This window comes from Amphiura filiformis, chromosome 12, assembly GCF_039555335.1.
Source record: "Amphiura filiformis chromosome 12, Afil_fr2py, whole genome shotgun sequence".
Taxonomy (NCBI): domain Eukaryota; kingdom Metazoa; phylum Echinodermata; class Ophiuroidea; order Amphilepidida; family Amphiuridae; genus Amphiura; species Amphiura filiformis.
Genome location: NC_092639.1, coordinates 10,440,891 through 10,462,891, shown reverse-complemented (window position 1 = coordinate 10,462,891; position 22,001 = coordinate 10,440,891). Strand labels below are relative to the sequence as shown.

At 35.1% G+C, this 22,001-nt stretch overlaps 1 protein-coding gene across 1 annotated transcript in view; it reads right to left on the bottom strand.

Annotated features, from left to right (window-relative positions):
* The window catches only part of LOC140165773 (gamma-aminobutyric acid type B receptor subunit 2-like), a 29,448-nt gene extending 23,586 nt beyond the window's left edge, over positions 1-5,862 (bottom strand). The window contains exons 1-2 of the mRNA XM_072189097.1: positions 5,730-5,862; positions 2,306-2,476 (exon numbers count right to left, since the gene is read on the bottom strand). Coding sequence (XP_072045198.1) covers positions 2,306-2,476; positions 5,730-5,849 — 291 coding nt within the window. The 5' untranslated portion in view covers positions 5,850-5,862. The remainder of the gene's footprint in view (positions 1-2,305; positions 2,477-5,729) is intronic.
* Positions 5,863-22,001: the final 16,139 nt, after the last annotated feature.

The following is a 22,001-nucleotide window of genomic DNA, read 5'->3' as shown; positions in this document are numbered from 1 at the left end:
TATAATTACCAAAAAAAAATCAATTATTTGAAATTAGCCAATGGACCGTTTCAAATCTAACGTAAAGACTACAAAAAGTAATGCAGCTGTTACAATAACCCCGGACAAATATACCCATAGCTTCAGAACCATAAATCGTATTTCCAATATTTTAACAAAGAAAAAGGGTAGTTTTTCTGTTTATGTGCGCATTTTGATACCCCCATTTGTCCAACTTCGCTCAATAATTATTAACAACACACATCCGTATTTTTAAAGGAAAAAACCCGAATTTAAAAGTTGTAGTAAATTGCTCGGACAACATCATATCATTGGCAAGCTAATATTATAAGGACAATGAAAATGACTCCTTTTTTGAGAAAATAAGTCGTTTAAAATTGATATTCCACAAAAACCAACTGTAAGCGGTGAGTTCCTTCGAACGAGACAGATTTGACCTAAAAAAAACTGTGATGTTATGAAATGAAGTGTGCCAGTTTGAGAGAATGGACTGTCAACACTCTCAATGCACAGAACGTATACTGTTTTTGTTATCAGGAAAAAACTCCGAATCAAGTATTACAAATTTAATGGTTTTTACACATGTATGGATAAAATCAGGCCGCTTCTTTATTATATATTAGTAAATTGTGATATTACAATTCAAGATGATAAATATTTGGACTAAAAAATTAAAAAAATATTTTAGATCAATATGTTACCGTAAGAGCTTAGAATTTGAGCATGATGCAAGTTGAAGTCAAATTTTGCACTATTAAAGCAGTATTCAGACTTTTTATTGTACGTACAATATTGTATGCAACATATCTACGTTGTTTAATCTATTGCCGTAAAATCGATAATATATTTCTACTAGATATTACATGTAACATATTTTCGATTTTTCGTCATCAAACATTCGTTAGAACTTAAACATTACTGGAAATAGAATGGCAATAGATTAAATAACGTAGATATGTTGCATACAATATTGTACGTACAATACTCGGAGTCTGTGGAGCGCTTAATTGAGGTTATTGAACTACGTATGTCTTTGGGATTAGACCATTGTGGTCCATAATGAGAGCTGAGGCACCTATTAACCTAAAACCAGTACCTCCCCAATCTCATATTATCCCCGGGGGGGGTCACTCCCATTGTGGCCTGTACACCATCCGCGATAATCAGCTTTTGAAAAGCGCCCTAAACAAGGATTTAACCCTTGGCTAAAACGACACCCTAAACAGGGATTTCATTCCTAACATCAAATTTCATACCCTAAATTTCATTTCCGCGTATTTAGAAATTGCAATTTTGCTACCCTTTTTCCAATTTTCATGTTTTTGACACCTAAACGCGATACGCGCGTATCGTGCCTACCCACGAAAAACGACCCTTTTTACGCGTTTTCATTATCGCGGATGGTGTACAGGCCACAATGGGAGTGACCCCCCGGGATATTATCACAACATTTTCAAAGATAAAATGCATGTAATAAAGAAATCTTACTACGAATAGTATAAATTGAAGTTATTGCCTTGACATGCATGGACAAATTCTGCGTACGAGTTGTTCCAAATGAAATATTAATTTTATTGTCCATGTTAGCACAACATATAACACAGCACATGATGATGTGAAATTATTGACCAGAAAATGTATTGCATGACTGAATTTCCTCAAAATGATTTTCTTGTCTTTTTTTCAATATTCTACATTTGGACGACGAAAAAAGATATTATTTTGATTACTTTGCTATCCATGTTAACACGGTTACTATTGAAGGGTTATTAAATATCTGATTGCGGAGTGATGTTGGACCTGATGTCCAAATTAGATGATCTCCTGTGTTATGTCCAGAAGTTTATTAAAGCCATAATGTACGATTTACATCCAATTTTAATTTTGTTATTTTTTATTCAAAATGTTGAAATAATATTAGTAGACTAAATAACTGCCGGGAAGGGTTGCTGTCCTTTTTGAGCTGAGATAACAAATTAAAGTGAAGGAAATCACACTGGTTATTTTGGTCATTTAACACACAGTTCTATAGGGGGACATAAAAAAGTCATAATTAAAAAATAATCATGCTTTTATGACGAACTTTGCCCAACCTACAAACAACAAATTTGGATGATGCCATTTAGGTGCAAGTTGTTACATGTGTAAAAGGCCGAAGGGCCGGCAGGCCCGAGGCCGGAGACTCCCATACAACGACTGAACACTCCAAGTGAGACCCCAATATAAAGGCCCCGCAGGGCAAAAAAGCAAGAGTAACCTTAATGTAACATTGAACCATATTTACATTTTAATCTTAGGATCTTACCGATGAAAACACTTCCCAAAGTTCGTGGATACTGGCTACACGTTGCCATCCATACTCCCGCATCAGCCTAACTTGTACTAAGTTGAACTCGGCAGCCGACATATAGGTGCGGTAGAAGTATGGATACAGGTTACGGTTACTGAGTGTTGGCGACACAGCTCCATAATTCATCTAAAAAATTAATAGAATAAAAAGTGACCGCTGCAGATATAACTGCGAGTCTTGTAATTACGCACCCTCCCCCCTGTATATCCACAATTCCGGTGATTTCTCGTGTTCTCCCCCCCCCCCCAAGTTCACACAAGCTCAATCTAGGCCTAATTAGGCATATACCTGATTTGTTTTTTATCGGAACACACACGTCCCAGTGGTAGTGCTGTTGTTGAGACGATTTTTCATGTTGACATGTCGGGATAATTAAAGACAATCTACATGTCGACATATGTCGACATAAATTCAGGATGTGTAATGGGGCCGGAAGTCTATTCAAAGTATAAGCACAATACGTTTTCGTAACATGTTCTAATGGACACACATAGATTGCCAGAAAACGAATAAACGTCGAGTTATATACATGTTATAAAACATTTCAATTACTTTTAAGAGTTGTCACAAAACATCGTTACATAATTTAGTTTTATGTCGGTAAAATATCATTATAAAATACTGTTCAATAACTTTTTGTTGACAACATAATATTATTTTCAAACATGCGTGTGTTGTGATTTGTGTGTAAGCATGGTAAGAATTTATATTAGTTTGGCTATTACTCGTGAACAATATAAAATCATCTGATATTTCATGATCCCCGGTCATGATCACACATCAATGGTTGTCCAAAAAAAGGGGGAACATATCGTTATTGCGAATACCCATTATATATTATACCAGTGGAACATTATTCCGAAGGATCGTTACTCCGAAGGTTCATTACTGCGCATTAACAACAAGGTTCGTTAGATCATTACTGCGAATTAACAATAATGTAAGGGTATACTCGAAGGTCAGTTACTCCTGAAGTCGGAGTAACGACCCTTCGGAGTAACGAACCTTGTCATTCGGAGTATTGACCTTTCAGAATAACGAACCTTGTTGTTAATTTGGAGTAATGACGATTCGGACAAGCGACCTCTGAGAGTAAAACCTTCGGAGTAATGATCATTCTTCATAACTTTCCATTCATGATGCAGTCATGTCTACAGTAGAATTCATCTCGACCTTTGCAGGACTTAAACCCCATTAAAAGCTATTAAACCAAGATAACACTCATTGAAGCAGCTCAACTGATTAAATCAGATCTTCTCTGGTTGTGTACAAGTGTCTGTTTCCAATGTGCGACATCGCAATAAAGCTGGTATTACAGCTTCAGTTGGGTAACCGATTATAAAGGAAACGAAAGGAAACAATGGTATGTGTACCATTGTTCACGAAATGAGACAAAGACCTGCTTTTTGTTAACCAGCATTCTTCAAAATGAGCAACATAATGATTGTTGACTTAACACGGTTTGGAAATAATTTCTTCATATTTTTGGTGTTATCTGTCGTTTACATATCCTTCCTAAAACACAAAAGTGCGACCCTCTCCAAACATCTAAATTAGCTAAAAATTTAGGACATGTTACAAAACTTTATTTTCTAGAACCTATTTAGAATAATTTAAATGTAGCTTTTACCGTTTTTTGTGGCATCCTTCAGAAGTGAGCGGTCCGATACCAATATTTTCGGTCAAATCTCCATTCAATTAACACGGGGAGTTGGCTAGCTATGCCTTGCCCTCACTCATATTTTACAAAAGTGCGACCATTTCTGAACATCTAACCTAGCTGTAATTTTAGGTCATGTTAGAGAAATATATTTGCTAGAAGTTTTGGAGAATAAATAAAATATTGGCTGGTTATTTTTCACACAGTGATGTTAACTAGGCAAGTGTCCATTCTCCCAACATACATCATTTGTTGAGGTCACACGTCAATGGTGAGAGCACTGTGTATTGTGTATAGGAAAACGGACAGTAACTGCAGTATGTGTAATAACGAATCGTAACCGTTTATGTGTTGTGGTGGTTCCATGGAGTGTATAATAGTAGGCATGTCCACTAAAAATTGAAGTACTTTTAAATTGATTCAGACCTAACTTATTGTCTGGGAATTGATGAAAGAAACATTTTGGCGTTTAAATAATCTTAATCGGACGTTTCATTCCAGAGATATGGCCTTTTGAGTGTTACGGTTTTATATAGGGCTTCTAGAACATGTTAAAAAGTTAAAGTCCAAAAAGGATTACTAACAGAAAGTGCAATTTTAAGGTACTTTTTCTTAATGTATTTATTAACTAGCGTTATCTGGAAAATTATATTTGCTTATAACAACATGAAAATAAGATCATCCTGAAAATTTAATCGATTTTGTTGACATACAACAAAAAATATAAGACCTCAAAACCCATGGTTTGTTTGGTGAAACCGCAAGCATGATCATAGATGGCCGCCATGGAAAATATCTCCATAGAGGAGATGAACAATAAGTGCATTTATTTCAAATGAATGGCGGTAGTCTTAAACATTGTTCAATCTTTTACGGTCAGCACATTTTATCTTCAAAAATTATTATATTTCATCATGGCATAAGTTTGGTAATATTAATCACTACCAATTTTGAGAAATTTGCTCCAACTCAAAGGTTATCTTTAATACATTGAGCAATACACTGTGTGTGCATGGAAGCCATGATGGATAGCATATGAAATGGACATGGTAGTGAGAAGTGCATGATTTGAGATGGGCCGCGGTAGGCTTAAACATTCTTAAATTTCTTAACATCCTGTACATTTTGTCTTCAAAAATAGTTACATTTTATGACTATGTAAGTTTGCTTGTCTGATTCACTCCAAATTCCGAAATAATTGCGTTTGAACACCTGATTCAACCTGTTGTAGTTCTCATCTCATTACATTTTTCATTAAAAAAAGTTGATCTCTGCATGGAGGAAGGTCCTCTCTATTTACTGACCAATCAGGAAAAAGTTTGGTTAATGTTTTCCGGTGGAATCAGGAATTTCTTGAAACACCCTGATATATGCCTACATTTGGATCAAAAACAAGTATGTACGCCATTTAACAGGCCTGGGATTTCTTGTATCGATCAGTTTCTCCATAGACAATACGTGTGTGAGTGCACGCACACAGTAAATGAAAAATCGTTCTAGTGGAAACTGTATGGACAGTGGGCATCCCTAATAATAGGGATTTAAGGGTAGAATTGGTGGGTAGGGGTGGGTGAGTGCTGTGTTTTCTTGTGGATCTTTGACGCTTGTATTTTATGTATACCCTATAATCAGCCTAGTGGTATATTAAACAGGGTAATGAAAATGCAATCTAAAAATAACACGACAACATTACAACAACAAAACAAAATCTCCGCTTACCGTGATGAGATTCCAGTGGTAGCCGACTCCAGATACGGCCTTTGATGGTTCAGAGCAGCATGGGCCGATTGTCATAATCTTGATTGGTTTACGAATAAGTTGATCAAATAACGCTCTCATTGCGGGACCTGGTGCGCACAAAAATAAATAAAAAGAAAACAGTCGTTGTAAAAATAGTGAAGAAAACTATATAAAATAAAATTGGATGGTTTTTTCACCCAATACAAAATTTATTGGTCTCGCTATGAGTTTAAAAATATTGGACTCGACTTCGTCTCGTCCAATATTTTAAAATTCATAGCTCGACCAATAAATTTGTGTATTGGGTTCAAACTATCCAATTTTATATCAAAGTACATATACTATACACCTGATCCGTGAACTTGTCTTTTTAAAGACAAATTCTTGTTAACATGTTATATTTTGGATTTTTGGTTTTGGTAAAAACGTTTTAATAGGATTAAATGTCGGTTTATATAGTGGTCATGAAAACGTTTTAATAGGATTAAATGTCGGTTTATATAGTGGTCATGAAAACGTTTTAAAACGCTCCGTATGAAAACACACTACAAAAATGTTTTTTTTAATGTTTTCAAAATGTTATTGTAAAATATTTTTGGCAAACATTTTTTGGAAAAAGAAATTTGTCAATACCTAAATAACATTATGTTAGAATATTTGCAGTAATTTATCAAAAAACTTTGTTGAATGTTATGGAAACGTTTAATACCCTTTATATACTCTTTATATAACCCGACATTTAAACGTTTTCTGACAACCTTTTCTAACATTTTGCGCATGATGTCAAAAATGTTTCGTGTTTGTTGGGGTTTAGTTATATTTCTGGAATCACGAGAAGTAATTTCTCACCACGTAATAATATTATGTTTGAATTCGCTATTTTCCCAATTCCATTATATCATTATTTGTGAATTATTTCCAGATCATTCAGATTTCTTTTTTACACAAGTGATGTATCATACATTTGTCGAAAAGAAATTAACCAGAAATTAATCACACGGTTGGACATAAATGACTTATTACGGGTAATAATTGATTTATTACCGGTAATAGTGACTTATTACCGGTAGTAAGTGACTTATGTCCGACCGTGTGAACACGACTTTAGTATCAACAAAACTTTTATCACAATTGAGCACAATATGTGTAATAATAGGAGTAACAATAATTCAAGCAAAATTATCTATACGAATGTGCTTTAATTTTCTAATTACTCACGCAATTCTACACATGAAAAGTAACGTTATTGCATGATATGACATTGTGAAAAACACACGGCAATTGACCATGGTGTATGTGCAATATCAGATATTTATTTAGTAGGGTTGGCCACGGTCAAAAAAAATTTTCTTGCTGAGGTGAAAGGACTTTGATTGGAGGTTACAAAAATGCATTTCGAAAATTCAGCTGAAGTCCGTTGCCATGGCAACGGCCCGATTTGTTTTTTTTTTACAATTTTCGCCTATTTTGGAGCTAAAAAAAGTGAAAATTGCCCTTAAAAGGGCGCATCGTTGCCTTAATATCCAAGTTGGTATTTAAAAATAAATTGTATCATAAAAAGCCACATCCTTGTTCTATCTACAAACGAAGTTGTGTTTAGAGATTCGTTTTTTAAATATCGATTTCGGACCTGGCAACACTGCAAGTTTTTCAAATTTGAAAAATGGCATTTTTTACCGATTTTGGCGATACGAAAAAATAACTTTTGCGCTCACCTAGGATTTTGTCATTATGGTTATTGGTAGAACCAGGGGCGGCGCCAGGGTATTTTGATAGGGGGGGCAAAACAATTTGTGAAATTTGTTATGCGGCGCGACAGCGCTGCCCGTCGCGCTTGCGCGACGCAGGGGGGTGTCTGAGGGGGGATGTGCCCCCCTCAGAATTTGGAAAATTTTCAAAATGAAAGCACAAATGAAGCCATTTGATGCACCATTTTCACCCATTTTAGGGTTATTTATTTATTTTCCAACCTCATATTTTTATGGATTTCATTCACGGGCCCGACTTTCAGCCCGCTGGTTTTAGGTATGGACCTACTCTAGTGAATCCAGCACCTTTTGGCAACAAATTAAGTTCATGGTACAAATGTGCACGAATTGAAATATGGTGGAAATGTTAAAGAAAGTCGCGCGAAGCGCGAAAAAATTGGCACATTTTAGGCTAAAATGGCCAAATATGAGGTTACTTTGGTCAGAAACCCATACAGGCGTCAACATTGGGGAATGATTGTATGGACCATCGACCATCTACCCTATCAAAATATTGGGGGGATTTATACCCCAGCACACCCCAGGCCGGATCTAGCCTACGCCTCTGGTCGCAACGCGGTGTGTTAAGTCAGTTGCATGTATATGATATGCCGTTTTTTTAATAAATTGGCACGATAAAACGATATGAATGGGGGGTGTCTTGAGGTTGGAAATATTTCAAACTGAAAGCCGAAATCAGGAGCGTAGGCGGGAAGTAGTCGCCCCCTATGATCACGAAAAGCCGAAAAGGTCCACTTTGCGAGCGTAGCGAGTGAAAAAAACCCAGTTCTGTATGCTTTTCAGTCAGAAAAGGACAACATTTGCCCACCATTTGCGAGCGAAAATATTAGGTCCTAGTATGAGGTTCTAGTAATTAGGTTCTTGTAAAATGTGGCGTTCTAGTATAGGTTTTGGATATACAATGTGATGGGACCCCGTAAAAGTTGTGTGATATCGGACTGAAAGCAAATTGCTGCATGACACAGAAAAGTGACGTAGCCATGATTTTTAAAGTAGTTGGGAGAAAAGGCAAGAGAGGCCATGTGACTTTTATGGGGAAAAATTTACCAAAATGGGCCCAAAATATAAAAACCAACAACTTTAAAACCTTGTAGGTCAGCATTCCACAAAGGGCAAGATGTCCGAAGGGGGGAGTTTCCTCCTTCTAACCATGGCCATGGAGGGAATGGCTCCTTTTCTACTTCTCCTCCTCTTTCTCTCCCCTCCTTTTCTCTCTCCTTCTTCTCTTTCTCTTTTTCCTTCCTTTTACCTCTTTTTTGAAAATCATAGGGGGGGCAATTGCCCCCCTTGCCCCCCCCTGTGGCGCCGCCCTGGGTAGAACATACCTTGCCCCCAACATATCTAATAAGAACAGCTTGGGGAAATCTATTTCTCTAAGGAAGGTGTTGCCAGAAAAACATACATTTTGTAAAAATTCAAAATTCTCATAAAAAGAAAATTTTGCCCTAGATTTCGCACATGTGATGTAATGAGTTGTATGTAGAGTCAGTTTATCATCATGGTCAACTATTCTGAATGTTTCGAAACAATAAATGAAGTTTAATTTTAATGCGGTGTTGCCAGATGCCCAAAATTATGAAAGCTACATTACGCAAAATAGCCCAAATAGGTCTAAGTTTTCATGTATGAATCTAGTCAATCCAGTTAAATCACGGTCTATTATTATAAATCATTTTATCATAATATAATTTTCACCTGTTTTGAATGTTTGGAAACAAAAAGTTCATCATACAGTGTTGCCAGATGCCAAAAAGTAGAAAAGGTACAATTCTGGTTTACCCTGTGCACCCTGTGTTTTTAATACCATTTTTTTTTACAGTGTGCACTCTATTTTCATAAACAGATAAAAGGACATTTTTTCCAATTTGCCCCGAATTACATGTGATGTAATGTAGAGTCACATTATCACCATGGCCACTATTCTTTATGTTTCGAAACTTTAACTTGCAGTGTTGCCAGATGCCTAAACTATGAAAAATAGGACCAGTTTTTATGTATGATAAACAATTTCTTTGATGATGCATCTAAAATACAATTAAATTATAATAAATTATGATATGACCCTTAAACTATTTGTTTAAACTGAAACCCTGGGGACCGTTCACAAACACTGTTAGGGGGGCCTGATGCAAAAGGGGGGCTGAACATTTTTGACACTTCTAAGGGGGGGGCCTGAAAAAATGTCCAGAAATGTTCCTGGGAAAATTGAGTTTATATGCTTTTCTATGGGGTTGACCCATAATTTTCATGTCAAAAGGGGGGGGCACTGACATTTTGAGGTCTGTAAGGGGGTGGCCCGAAAAATTTTCGCGATGAAATTTGTTTGCATCATGCCCCCCCCCCCTTACAAGTGTTTGTGAACGGTCCCCTGTTTTCAGATGAAAATTTGTATGTTGTTACAAGGAATTCAAAAAATTTTATCATCAAGGGACCCACATAGAGGAATACGACATCGATCGTGAGCCAATCTGCATTCTGTTGCCTGCAAAAGCCGAAGATCAGAATGAAATTCTGAAACGACCATGACCAGATATTTTTCTTAATTTCTTGGTAAACTTAAAACGTATTAAAAACGCCAAATTGCAGTCACAAAATTGATAATATTAGTAAATCACCAAAGCGAATGGTAACAAAGGTATGCGGAAACGAACTGCATTATCAATAACATGTGCCCAACGATTTGGCTTTGGCATGTCGCTTTTTTGAAATATCACCAAAAATGTTAAATTTTGGGAAAAACACCCCAAAATTGGGAACAAACACGAACCTTCCAAAATAAATACATAATTATTCACACTCGGCGGCCCAGCCACTACCTGCTGCTGTGATTTGGGGTAACTCGTTGCTTGCCCTCTTCAGATACCTGTACTTCAAGTATGTCCCACGCCTGTACATCAAGAATGTCTTGTTAAACTCAAACTTTTGTTCTGGGAACACTTTTTGATCAAATACCTGGTCATATAATCATGAAATTGGAACACTGGTAAAGAGTGTATGTGTATTGAAAAGATTTGATTGGCCAAAAATGTTAAATTTTGGGAAAAACACCCCAAAATTGGGAACAAACACGAACCTTCCAAAATAAATACATAATTATTCACACTCAGAGGCCCAGCCACTACCTGCTGCTGTGATTTGGGGTAACTCGTTGCTTGCCCTCTTCAGATACCTGTACTTCAAGTATGCCCCACGCCTGTACATCAAGAATGTCTTGTTAAACTCAAACTTTTGTTCTGGGAACACTTTTTGATCAAATACCTGGTCATATAATCATGAAATTGGAACACTGGTAAAGAGTGTATGTGTATTGAAAAGATTTGATTGGCCAATATCTTTTCCAACTTTTCAGCAATATCTGAAATGAAAATGAAAATTAGCGATACTGAGGACTTATATTAAAGTAATGAAATTACAATTTTGTTTGTAAACATGTTTACTGGAAAGTTTATGTCAATGTTAAAGTGGTTACGGGAACTGGAATGAGCGTTTTGAGCGTTTCGACAGCATTTTTTGTGGGACATGAGAGCACATCGGACATATCGAATTGCATTCTGAATACGAAGAATGTCTTTCTGATTTTCATATTCACGATATAATACAAATTTTATGACAAATTATTAAAATTAGATATTTTTCACATTTTGAAGATATAAAAGCCCTCGAAGTAAATTTTATAAATTTAATGATATAGTCTTAAAGTGTATGTAGCTGGGAGGAAAAGCCGACGATCAATTGAAAATTTTGACCTTTCATATTGAAGATATGGATTTTTCCCCAAAAGACCAAATTTTTTGGTGTTTTGGAAAAAAAATCCATATCTTCAATACGAAAGGTCAAAATTTTCAATTGATCGTCGGCTTTTCATCCCACCTACATACACTTTAGGTAGAAATCATCAGATTTATAAAGTTTACTTCGAGTACTTTAAATATCAAAATATCAATTTTAATGATTTGCCATTAAATGTGTATTACATTGCAATTTCAAAAATGAAAATTATTTGATATCAGAAGGCCATTCTTCGTATTCAGAATGCAATTCGATATGTCTGATGTGCTCTAATGTCCCACAATAAATACTGTCCAAACGTTCATACCCCTTCCTTAGGTAAAGTACAAGGTTTAAAAAGCTCTGAGATTGTATGGCATGTATGGTGTATTTTTTTCAAAATCCTCCTATGTCTGCTAGTATTTGACATCTGGCAACACTATGTTAAACATTCACAACTGACAAACAGATAGGTTAACAGGGGTCATATCGTAATTTATTATAAATTAATTGTATTTTAGATGCATCATCATCAAAGAAATAATGTTTATCATACATAAAAACTTGTAATAATTTTTTATAGTTTAGGCATCTGGCAACACTGCATTAAAATTAAAGTTTCGAAACTTAGTTGTCCATGATGATAATGTGACTCTACATACAATACATTACATCACATGTACTAAATTCGGGGCAAATTAAAAAAAATCCTTTTATGAAAATATGGTGCCCAGGGTTAACCAGAATTGTATAATGTATATTGAAAACACAGGGTACACAGGGTAAACCAGAATTTTACATATCTTTTCTACTTTTTGGCATCTGGCAACACTGTATGATAAACTTTTTGTTTCCAAACATTCAGAACAGGTGAAATTATGATAAAATGATTTATAATAATAGACCGTGATTTAACTGGATTGACTAGATTCATACATGAAAACTTAGACCTATTTGGGCTATTTGGCATAATGTAACTTTCATAATTTTCGGCATCTGGCAACACCGCATTAAAATTAAACTTCAGTTATTGTTTCGAAACATTCAGAATAGTTGACCATGATGATAAACTGACTCTACATACAACTCATTACATCACATGTGCTAAATCTAGGGCAAAATGCAGCAAATTTTATTTTTATGAGAATTTTGAATTTTTACAAAATGTATGTTTTTCTGGCAACACCTTCCTTAGAGAAATAAATTTCCCCAAGCTGTTCTTATTAGATATGTTGGGGGCAAGGTATGTTCTACCAATAACCATAACGACAAAATCCTAGGTGAGCGCAAAAGTTATTTTTTCGTATCGCCAAAATCGGTAAAAAATGGCATTTTTCAAATTTGAAAAACTTGCAGTGTTGTCAGGCCCGAAATCGATATTTAGAAAACAAATCTTTAAACACAGCTTCGTTTGTAGATAGAACATGGATAGGGCTTTTTTATGATACAATTTATTTTTAAATACCAACTTGTATATTAAGGCAACGAAGCGCCCTTTTAAGGGCAATTTTCACTTTTTTAGCTCCAAAATAGGCAAAAATTGTAAAAAACACAAATCGGGCCGTTGCCATGGCAACGGACTTCAGCTGAATTTTCGAAATGCATTTTTGTAACCTCCAACCAAAGTCCTTTCACCTCAGCAAGAAAAAATTTTTTGACCGTGGCCAACCCTACTAAATAAATATCTGATATTGCACATAAAACCTTTGCCGAAGCATACCACTTTAATATTAAATCAAAATACAGTTTATCTTAAACCTCCCAACAAGCATCTCAAAAAAAAGTAATTACCCCTTTAAATAATGGCCATTATTCAAAATCTGTAAAATGCGTTGGAAGCAAAATTTATTTCTACACATTTTGACACCTCATTTGTAGTAATTGACTAAATATTGACGTCACAGCGTACATTTAAATCAATTTAATACACACCTATGACGTCGCGCTATTGTTTTACCGCTCCATTATTTTCCACGAATGGAGCGATGATCACAATAACACGCCATTCGTAAATGCCTTTCTCTTTTCTCTGAAAAGCAAATACTTTTCAGGGAAAAAGTACTGGCATTTACGAATGTAATGTTAATATCAATTGCACTTTTGAAAAGCAAGTATTTGCGAAAAGTGCGGTATTGTTATCATCACTTCATTCATGCAAAACAATGATACGAAAAACAAGAAGAAAATGATTGTCATTAATACAATAAATTGAGGAAGCGGATAGCAACATTTGCACAGTATTGTCATGGGACCTGAGAGCACATCAGACATATCGAATTGCATGCTGAATACGAGGATTGTCCCTATATCTAATAATAATAATAATTTTGATTTTGTGAAATTCGCGATATAATACAAATTATTAAAATTTCATATTTTTTATATTTTTCCAAATTTAACAGTCCTCGAAGTAAACTTTATAAATCTAATGATATGTATTTAAACTATAGGCCTATGTAGCTGGGATGAAAAGCCGACTCAATTGAAAATTTGACCTTTCATATAGAACTTAAACATTTGTTTCCAAAAGACCTACATTTTTTAGTGTTTTGAGGAAAAAATCTATATCTTTAATAATGAAGGTCACAATTTTCATATGATTGACGGCTGTTCAACCCAACTTCCTACTATTTACTGCATATCGTTAGATTTATACAATTTACTTTGAGGACTGTTAAATTTCAAAAATATCAATTCTTAATAATTTGCCTTAAAATGTGTATTGTATCGCGAATTTAATAAAAATCTAAATTATTTGATATCAGAAGGATGTGTCTGATTTGCTCTTAGGTGCCACAAACAAAATACGTAAAAACGTCGCTATCCGAGCCCTTACAATGCAATCTGTGAAAAGTAAGTCAAGATCAAAACGGGCAGGTTAAATTGTTGGCTAAGTACGTTGTACTTATTATGCAAGATGTGTTTTACCTAAAGGCTTTACTTCGTAGGCCTTTACTTTTATTTATTTGGACCTTTCTTTCTACGCTTACTGTTTTTAATAACATTTTTTTTCCTTCTTTATATTTTTATACGTTTTCAGTGGCTTAGGCCCTACATATAATTTGTCATATTTTGGGCAACATTGCTACATATACATAATACACATTATGTATCAATGTATTGAGGCCTATGAATCTGTTTATTTTCAAATCGTTCTCTTCGGGCATGTTTAATAATGATAAAAGCCACAGTAGGTCTATTTTCTGTATAATTTTTATTTGTCATTAGTATATCTGATGTTTCATCTGATGGTATTTTGGCATGCTTGAATATTTACTTACATCGATCAGTAGGCCTATCCGATACCGTAAAACGGGTAACTTTGGGCACTTTTCAGAGTTTTTAAACCACTGCTTCCAAACAAAACCAAATATATTTCTAATTATCTCTTTTTTATGACGTTAGGGTTCCCTTCTACACCTTGAAGTTGAAAAAAGATTTTTGAATAATTTTGAAAGGGTGCCCTAGGGGTTGAAAATAGCCTGACCAAAGTTACCCCGCATTTGGGGCAACTTTGGTCAGAGTATTACATTCCATGAAGAAAAGAAAATGAAAAAATTGATCTTCGCTGTATATGGGCAAGGTTTTGTTTTTGTGACATTTGTCCCCATGCAAAATTAAGCAAGCACGCATCCTTGCTCACAAATATCGATTTTATTTTGTCTGAAAAAATGTAAAAATGCTCATTTTGGTCAAAATGCCAATATTTTCGTAACTTTCAAAGAAATTGGACATGAGCGACTTCTTCCAAATATATTTCTTAACAAATTGAGACCAAATATGACTAAAAACAATATTGCTGTACGGAAATATGACCATATAAAAAATATATTTGAACGACCAAAGTTACCCCGCTTACCGAAGTTACCCCCATTTTACGGTAATTAAATATTACAATGTTAGGGACGCTCCATTTGATTTCGAAAGGGGGACTGGAAGTTGAGGTGGCTTTTATTTCGCGTCGAAGGCGGCGAAGTTTGTTTTGTTTTTTGCCGACAAAGTTCAAGGACAACAATAGGCCTAGGTAAAATGTGTTGTAGTACATTTAAAATTTTCATACCTTTTCGTACCTGATTTTGGTCCTTCTGCTGCGAATCAACGATAGGCCTATTATCCTCGGAATGATTCCATCACAAAATTATCCAAGATAAACAATAGTGTCCATAATTGCATGGTTGTTCCAAAATCGTAAACTCAATTCACAGAGAAGAGTATCATTGCTCAGGTATAGCGATAGGTGTAGTTTTCTTGAGGTTGACAACTGTAATGACCATTTCATATGAGCCTATACATGCTATATGACCTTTTGCCAATTTTCCTTATTATGCAAAATAGACACCTAAACGCAACTACTTCAACAGTTAATACATTAGAAGTGGGCATAAAGAACTATTGATGGTCTAATCACTTTAATGATTTTACGAATCTACGTTTATTCAATTTGTGTAACAAACATTTTAAATCTTTATAATTCAAGAAGGTGGTTACGGATGATTTGAACTAAACACCTGGATCGTGATATGATGGGTATTTCTATAGAAATTTTACATAAAGCTGAGTCGGACTATTTTTGCACTCGCACCTAAAATTTAGTACGATCATTATATTAGTGTATTGTCCGGCATCAATGAGTAATTGATCAATTTGTAAAGAGCAACCTATTTCAATAACACTCCATTCGTGAAAAATAATGGAGCGGTAAAACAATAGCGCGACGTCATAGGTGTGTATTAAGTCGGTTAATGGCCGCGGATTAGAACGTGAGTGGGTAAGAATGGCTTCGCCGCTCCGCGGCTCAGCCATTCTTACCCACTCACGTTCTAATCCTTGGCCATTATCCTATACGTAACCCAAGATTTAAAAGTTGCTGTAAATTCTATTGATTTGTAGTCAGTATAATGGAATGAAATCTGTGTAATGATATGTGACCTGTCACGGCGAATGAGCCGTAAATTCCTCCCCCGGTAAAAATTGTTTTATTTCGTGTTTAGAAAATATACATCATAAGCTTCAAAATGGTATATTATTTGACTTCAAACGATATCCAGTAGCGGGGTTACGGTTTGTTGAACTTTTCTCTTTTTCTCTATCTCTTTTTCCACATTGCTGGCAATAAAATCAAACAGTCATAATTGGCGGTTATATCAAATCATCCCCAAGTCAACGAGGTTCTAGAAAGTTCTCTCATTGTTAATTGTTGGTTATACATACCTATACAAAATACAATGCCTGGTAACCCACCACTTGAACAGGATTTAGCCAAAGCAAACAAAGACCAGAGCTATAAAAATTCTATTGCCATCTAAGGTAGAAGCTTATTATCCTCTTCAGTAATAGGATTGTTGATTGGTGTTTGACTATCAAAATGAGATAGATGTCGCGCCAACAAGAGCGGCCGATGAATACGACCTGCATGCACATTTTACACTGTAACTCGGAATACGATTTAGGGAATTTACGGCTGTACGGTCACCTATCTGAGTGGTTTTTTTTGTATTGTTGCAAGTGCAACTTTTAAATCTGGACCTCGCTACATTAAATTGACCGGTGTTTTATTGTTTTCTAGGCTATCGTATCAAATGAGGTGTCAAAATGCGCAGAAATCAGTTTTGCTTCCAACGCATTTTACAGATTTGTAATACAATAGTCCGTTTTTGAATAATGGCCATTATTAAAGCGGGTTTTACTTTTTTTGAGATGTCTGACATATTTGTAACATATGTGCGCATTAAATATCTCAGTGATGGATTACAATTTAAACAATAAAAATAATCTGAAAATAAAAATACGTTGAAAAGGAGTACCGTAAAACCTCGTCTACAAGCATATAGAGTGCTTCTGATGAAAGCTTCATTAATCCAGGCGCCATTATGGAGTTTGAGCAAATAAAGCATATACAAACGAGTATTATTGTAAGACCAATCTATTGTATTGGCATATTTACGCTTGTTTCGAATTAATTTAGCTTTCATCAAAAACACTATTATATGCTTGTAGACGAGGTTTTACGGTATTATATCAATCATACATAAATTCTAGACAGTTCATTGGTTGATTGCCATTTATCATTTTTACCATCAGCCTCTCTGTGTGATAGTTTTTACAATGCTGCGCCGTATAGTACCAAGGTTATAAGTTTAATTTTTAATGACGTCCTTGAAATATGTAAATAGGGTAGTCTCGTAAAAATGTCCTTAATGAAGAATACTGGCTGTTTCCTGAGCCCCAGTTTTGTGCAAATTGGGCGGAAACTGGTCAATCAAAATTATTTTAAATGTCCTTGAAATGGACCACTAACTACTTTTTTCATCACAAGATTGTTTTTATTGTCATTTCGAAGACAATTTATTTAAAAATCCATATTCATTGAAATCGTTCATTTTTCCTTCGTTACCGGTAATTAATTCGCCCATGACCGTGTTTTCTTTTATCATAATACCGATTCAACATAACCTTAAATTTACCACAACCATATAAATGGTGAAAACAAAATTCAAGTCAATTGCGCCTGCCAACAAGTCTTATTATATGAGTAACCAGCATTTGTAAATCTTTGAAAAATGTTACATATTTAGATATAATTTTATTAACATTACATTCTATAGTTATGAAAATAAAATCAGAATAATACAGGGTGTCTCAATAAAAATAGGTCCTATGGAAAGTGGCGCATTACTTAAAATATCGGCAGTAAAATAAAATAATTTCTAAAGATTCAAAAACCATGCTTAAAGCCATATTATAACATTTGCTGAGAAGAACGCCCTCAAAAAAAAAAATTTAATTCAGCTTTTTACACGATTGTAATGTACTTTAGTACATTCATTCATTCATATTTATTCAGTACTCACATAAAAAATATTACAGCACATATGATAAAAAGATACATTATAAATACATACAAGATGTGGTCAATTGCATGAAAAACCAGATATAGCAACGAAATGTATGGATTATGGAGTAAACACCAGTCGAGTACCAAGGATATAGCCTAAAAAGCCTCAATAAAATTGAGGCTTATTTCCATTGGGGTCCTTAAAGAAAAAAGAAGTGGGGAAACAAGCAGATCAGGCAACAGAACCAAATAAATAAATAAATAAATAACTCCCAATAAATAAATAACTCCCAAACCCAAAATATTGCACATAAAATAAATAAATAACACCCAAACCCCATATATTGCAGATAAATTACGACCAAAAGGAAAAAGATCAAACCCCATCAATACCTGATGAAAGATCTCTGCTCAGTTCTTATGGCTTGATCCATCAGATGTTTTTGACGGTTTTTTAAATTGGGTCAAATTGGTGATCTGTTTGATGGAATTTGGTAAAGAATTCCAATGTTTGATGCCACTATAAAAAAAGGTGTGACTAACATTACCGTGGTTTCTTGGAACAACAAAATTGTATGAGCTATCCCTGGTACCGTAGTTATGCAAAGATTTTGTACGGGTAAAATTGGCACTTAGATAGATAAACAAAGATTCTCTGCAAAAATCAAGACTTTAGGTGCTGTAGTTTTGTCAAAATCCGTGATTTTGAATAAACCGATGGAACCGGCGTTTTATTATTACGATATAAATATTAGTCGAACGCGTATGTGTTGTTCATAACACACCCCTACGTACACGGCGTGCGGGACACACACACCCCAGAGGATCGTACTGTATTACAACCGCCGGAGTAACATGCATTGGCGCTATTGGTAAATTCCAATTTTCTTTGCTTTACCTCACTTGTTCGGCTCCAAATTAAAAGGGACATATCTGACAGTAAAAGCTAACATTTTATGGAAAATAAATACTAATCTATTTTGAAAGAAATGTTATAATATGGCTTTAACAATGGTGTAAAAAGGATCCAAATCCGTTCACGCATCATTGAGATAATTAAATGTGTACAATAGACACATTTTTGGACCATTCCAATGGGGTAATACACATTAACAATAATGTGTAGTTTTTTATAAACGAAATAAAAGGAAACGCCAAGTGTTGCTGAGTAGGAGTTCAAAATCAATCAATCAATCTCCCAAAGAATGTTTTTCACACGTTTATCTTTGGCTCGGATAGCAACGTTTGCACAGTTATTTTTTTTTATTTTTTGGAAATTCGCGATATAACACACATTTTATGCAAGTTATTAAAATTTGATATTTTTTGTATTTTTGATATAACCATCCTCGAAGTAAACTTGATTGATATCAGAAGGACATTTCTCGTTTTGTGCGTTCAGGTCCCACAAAAAATACGTGAAAATATCGCTGTTCATACATTTGTCAACCAACAGTAGGGCTGAACGTTATATTGAAGTGACTGAAATATTTGATTCAAAAGAAAGTGGTTCGTTCAAAATGAAATGTCCAGGTGATAGTCAGAGGATGATTTAAGGAAGCCCCATCATGCACTGCAAACGTGTTATCACTAGAGTTACAACTGCCACTTTACTTTTCAAATCCCATTGAATTCTGTGCAAAAGATGTTGTTTAAGAATTGTGCGTGTGTCATTATTACTGGTCGATTTCAGAACAAAAGTGATGTATGCATACAGGATAATTCACACCTTCTGTAGGTAACATAAAATGTGAAATCGACTAGCATTTTGAATGCGTTTTTCTTGTAAATATATCAGTCCAAATTCAAATTTAACCATGCCCGTCAATGCAATGTGCGCGCAGTGGTGTCATGTTCGCTCACACAGCTGTGCTAACCGCAAGTCAACACAGTGGCGTGGTGGGAAGTGCTTAAATCATCCTCTGGGTGATAGTATTGATGGTGAAATAAACAAAAATGATAAACAACATCAATAACAGAAAAGAGGCATACTTGCTGATCAGGCAAGTTATCTCCTGCCACGCAACACTGGGAGTTACGGTTTGACACTATTTCAAACTATTGCGAATGGTAATGAGCTTTGGCAAAAATTGCATTGATATTAGATATAATACTTTTGTAGGTCCTGTGGTTCTCGAGTTGTTGTAAAGAGGGATGAAACAACATCACTTTTGTAAAACGTACGAGCCCGTACATAACTCATTAACAACAATAAATCAAGCAAGTTTTCAAAGCATGCAGTTTTGCAAAACATCAAGGTCAATGTGCCAATTTGGTAGCTCATTTGCATAAATTCCGTTCATTCGTCCGAGGTTGCGAATGCAAATTCTTGAAACTGGTAAGGCGTGATTTGATTTGGTGGAGAGGTGGGAATTGGCGTTCTTCTAATTTCTCTATGTTTTCGTCACAAAATATGCTAATTTGGTAGCTCATTTACACAAGTTTGCATACATTTATTTTTTATTTCATTTAGTTTTTAAAAATTTTAATCCAGAGGATGATCAGACGACTTTACACGCAAATGATGGACCGGACATCAATATAAAAAAACATATGTACTTCAAAAGCTTTTATACATTTTACTTAAGGGATCTGGAATGAGCGTTTCGACAGTATTTTTTGTGGGACATGAGTGCACATCAGACATATCGAATTGCATTCTGAATACGAAGAATGTCTTTCTGATATCAAATAATTTTCATTTTTTGAAATTCACGATAAAATACAAATTTTATGACAAATTATTAAAATTTGATATTTTTCACATTTTTGATATACAGGGTGTCCCAAAAAAAAGAGGCCCCTCATTGCGCCCTCTTTTTCTCCTATTTCTGAAAAGTTGATCAAATATATTTTGGTATGTAAAGAAACCTTGGGTCGTTAGCTTTAATAAACCAAAACAATTATATCAATCAGCTCACAACGTTTGAAGATATGCTCTTTTAAAGAAATGTACCCGTTTTTCACTCTGTCCAAGGAGAAGGTTTGGCTACTTCAAATATTGAAAAGGAGTACACATACCATGCATGAATATCAAACATTCCTCAATTTTAACTTTATAAAATAACTTTCTTTATGGAATGGGCTTTACCGGTGGATTTATGGGCAATGAATTTTGTTAATAGTGTCATTAATTTGTGGGTAAAGTGGATGCCGAATGGGACTTCTTTTGCTTTACTTGCAATTACTTATTTTTTCTTGGCCTTTTTGTTTTATTATGTTTCTTATTTTCTTACTTTGTTGTTTCTGGCTTTCTTTTTTTATTTACAACATAAGTCATTTCTCTTTTTAGGATAAAAGGTAGCCCTAAAAGGCTGTTTGGTTTGTCTTTGGTTCTTCTGAAGTGAGTTTACTGTGCTGCTCTGCCCTCTACCTGGTTACATCCTTGGCGAATACAGGTTTCAGCCCTGGTCCTCATTGCATCAATTGCGTTGCGTACCATCCTTGTGCGCCGGATATTGCGAATGCATGCAGTAGTACGTTTGCGAAGATCTTGGATTTTGCCACAAAGGAAAAAAATCAAGTGGTGTGAGGTCTGGTGATCGTGCAGGCCACTCCACAGCATGAGCCATCCCAACCACTCTGTTTGCTATCCGTGGACAGAGTGCAAAACGGGTACTTTTATTCAAAAGGGCATATCTTCAAAAGTTGTGAGCTGATTGAAATAATTGTTATGGTTTATTAAAGCTAACGATTAAAGGTTTCTTTACATACCAAAATATGTTTAATCAACTTTTCAGAAATAGGAGAAAAAGAGGGCGCAATGAGGGGCCTCTTTTTTTTTTGGACACCCTGTATAACAGTCCTCGAAGTATATTTTATAAATCTAATGACATATTCTTAAAGTGTATGTAGCTGGGAGGAAAAGCCGACGATCAA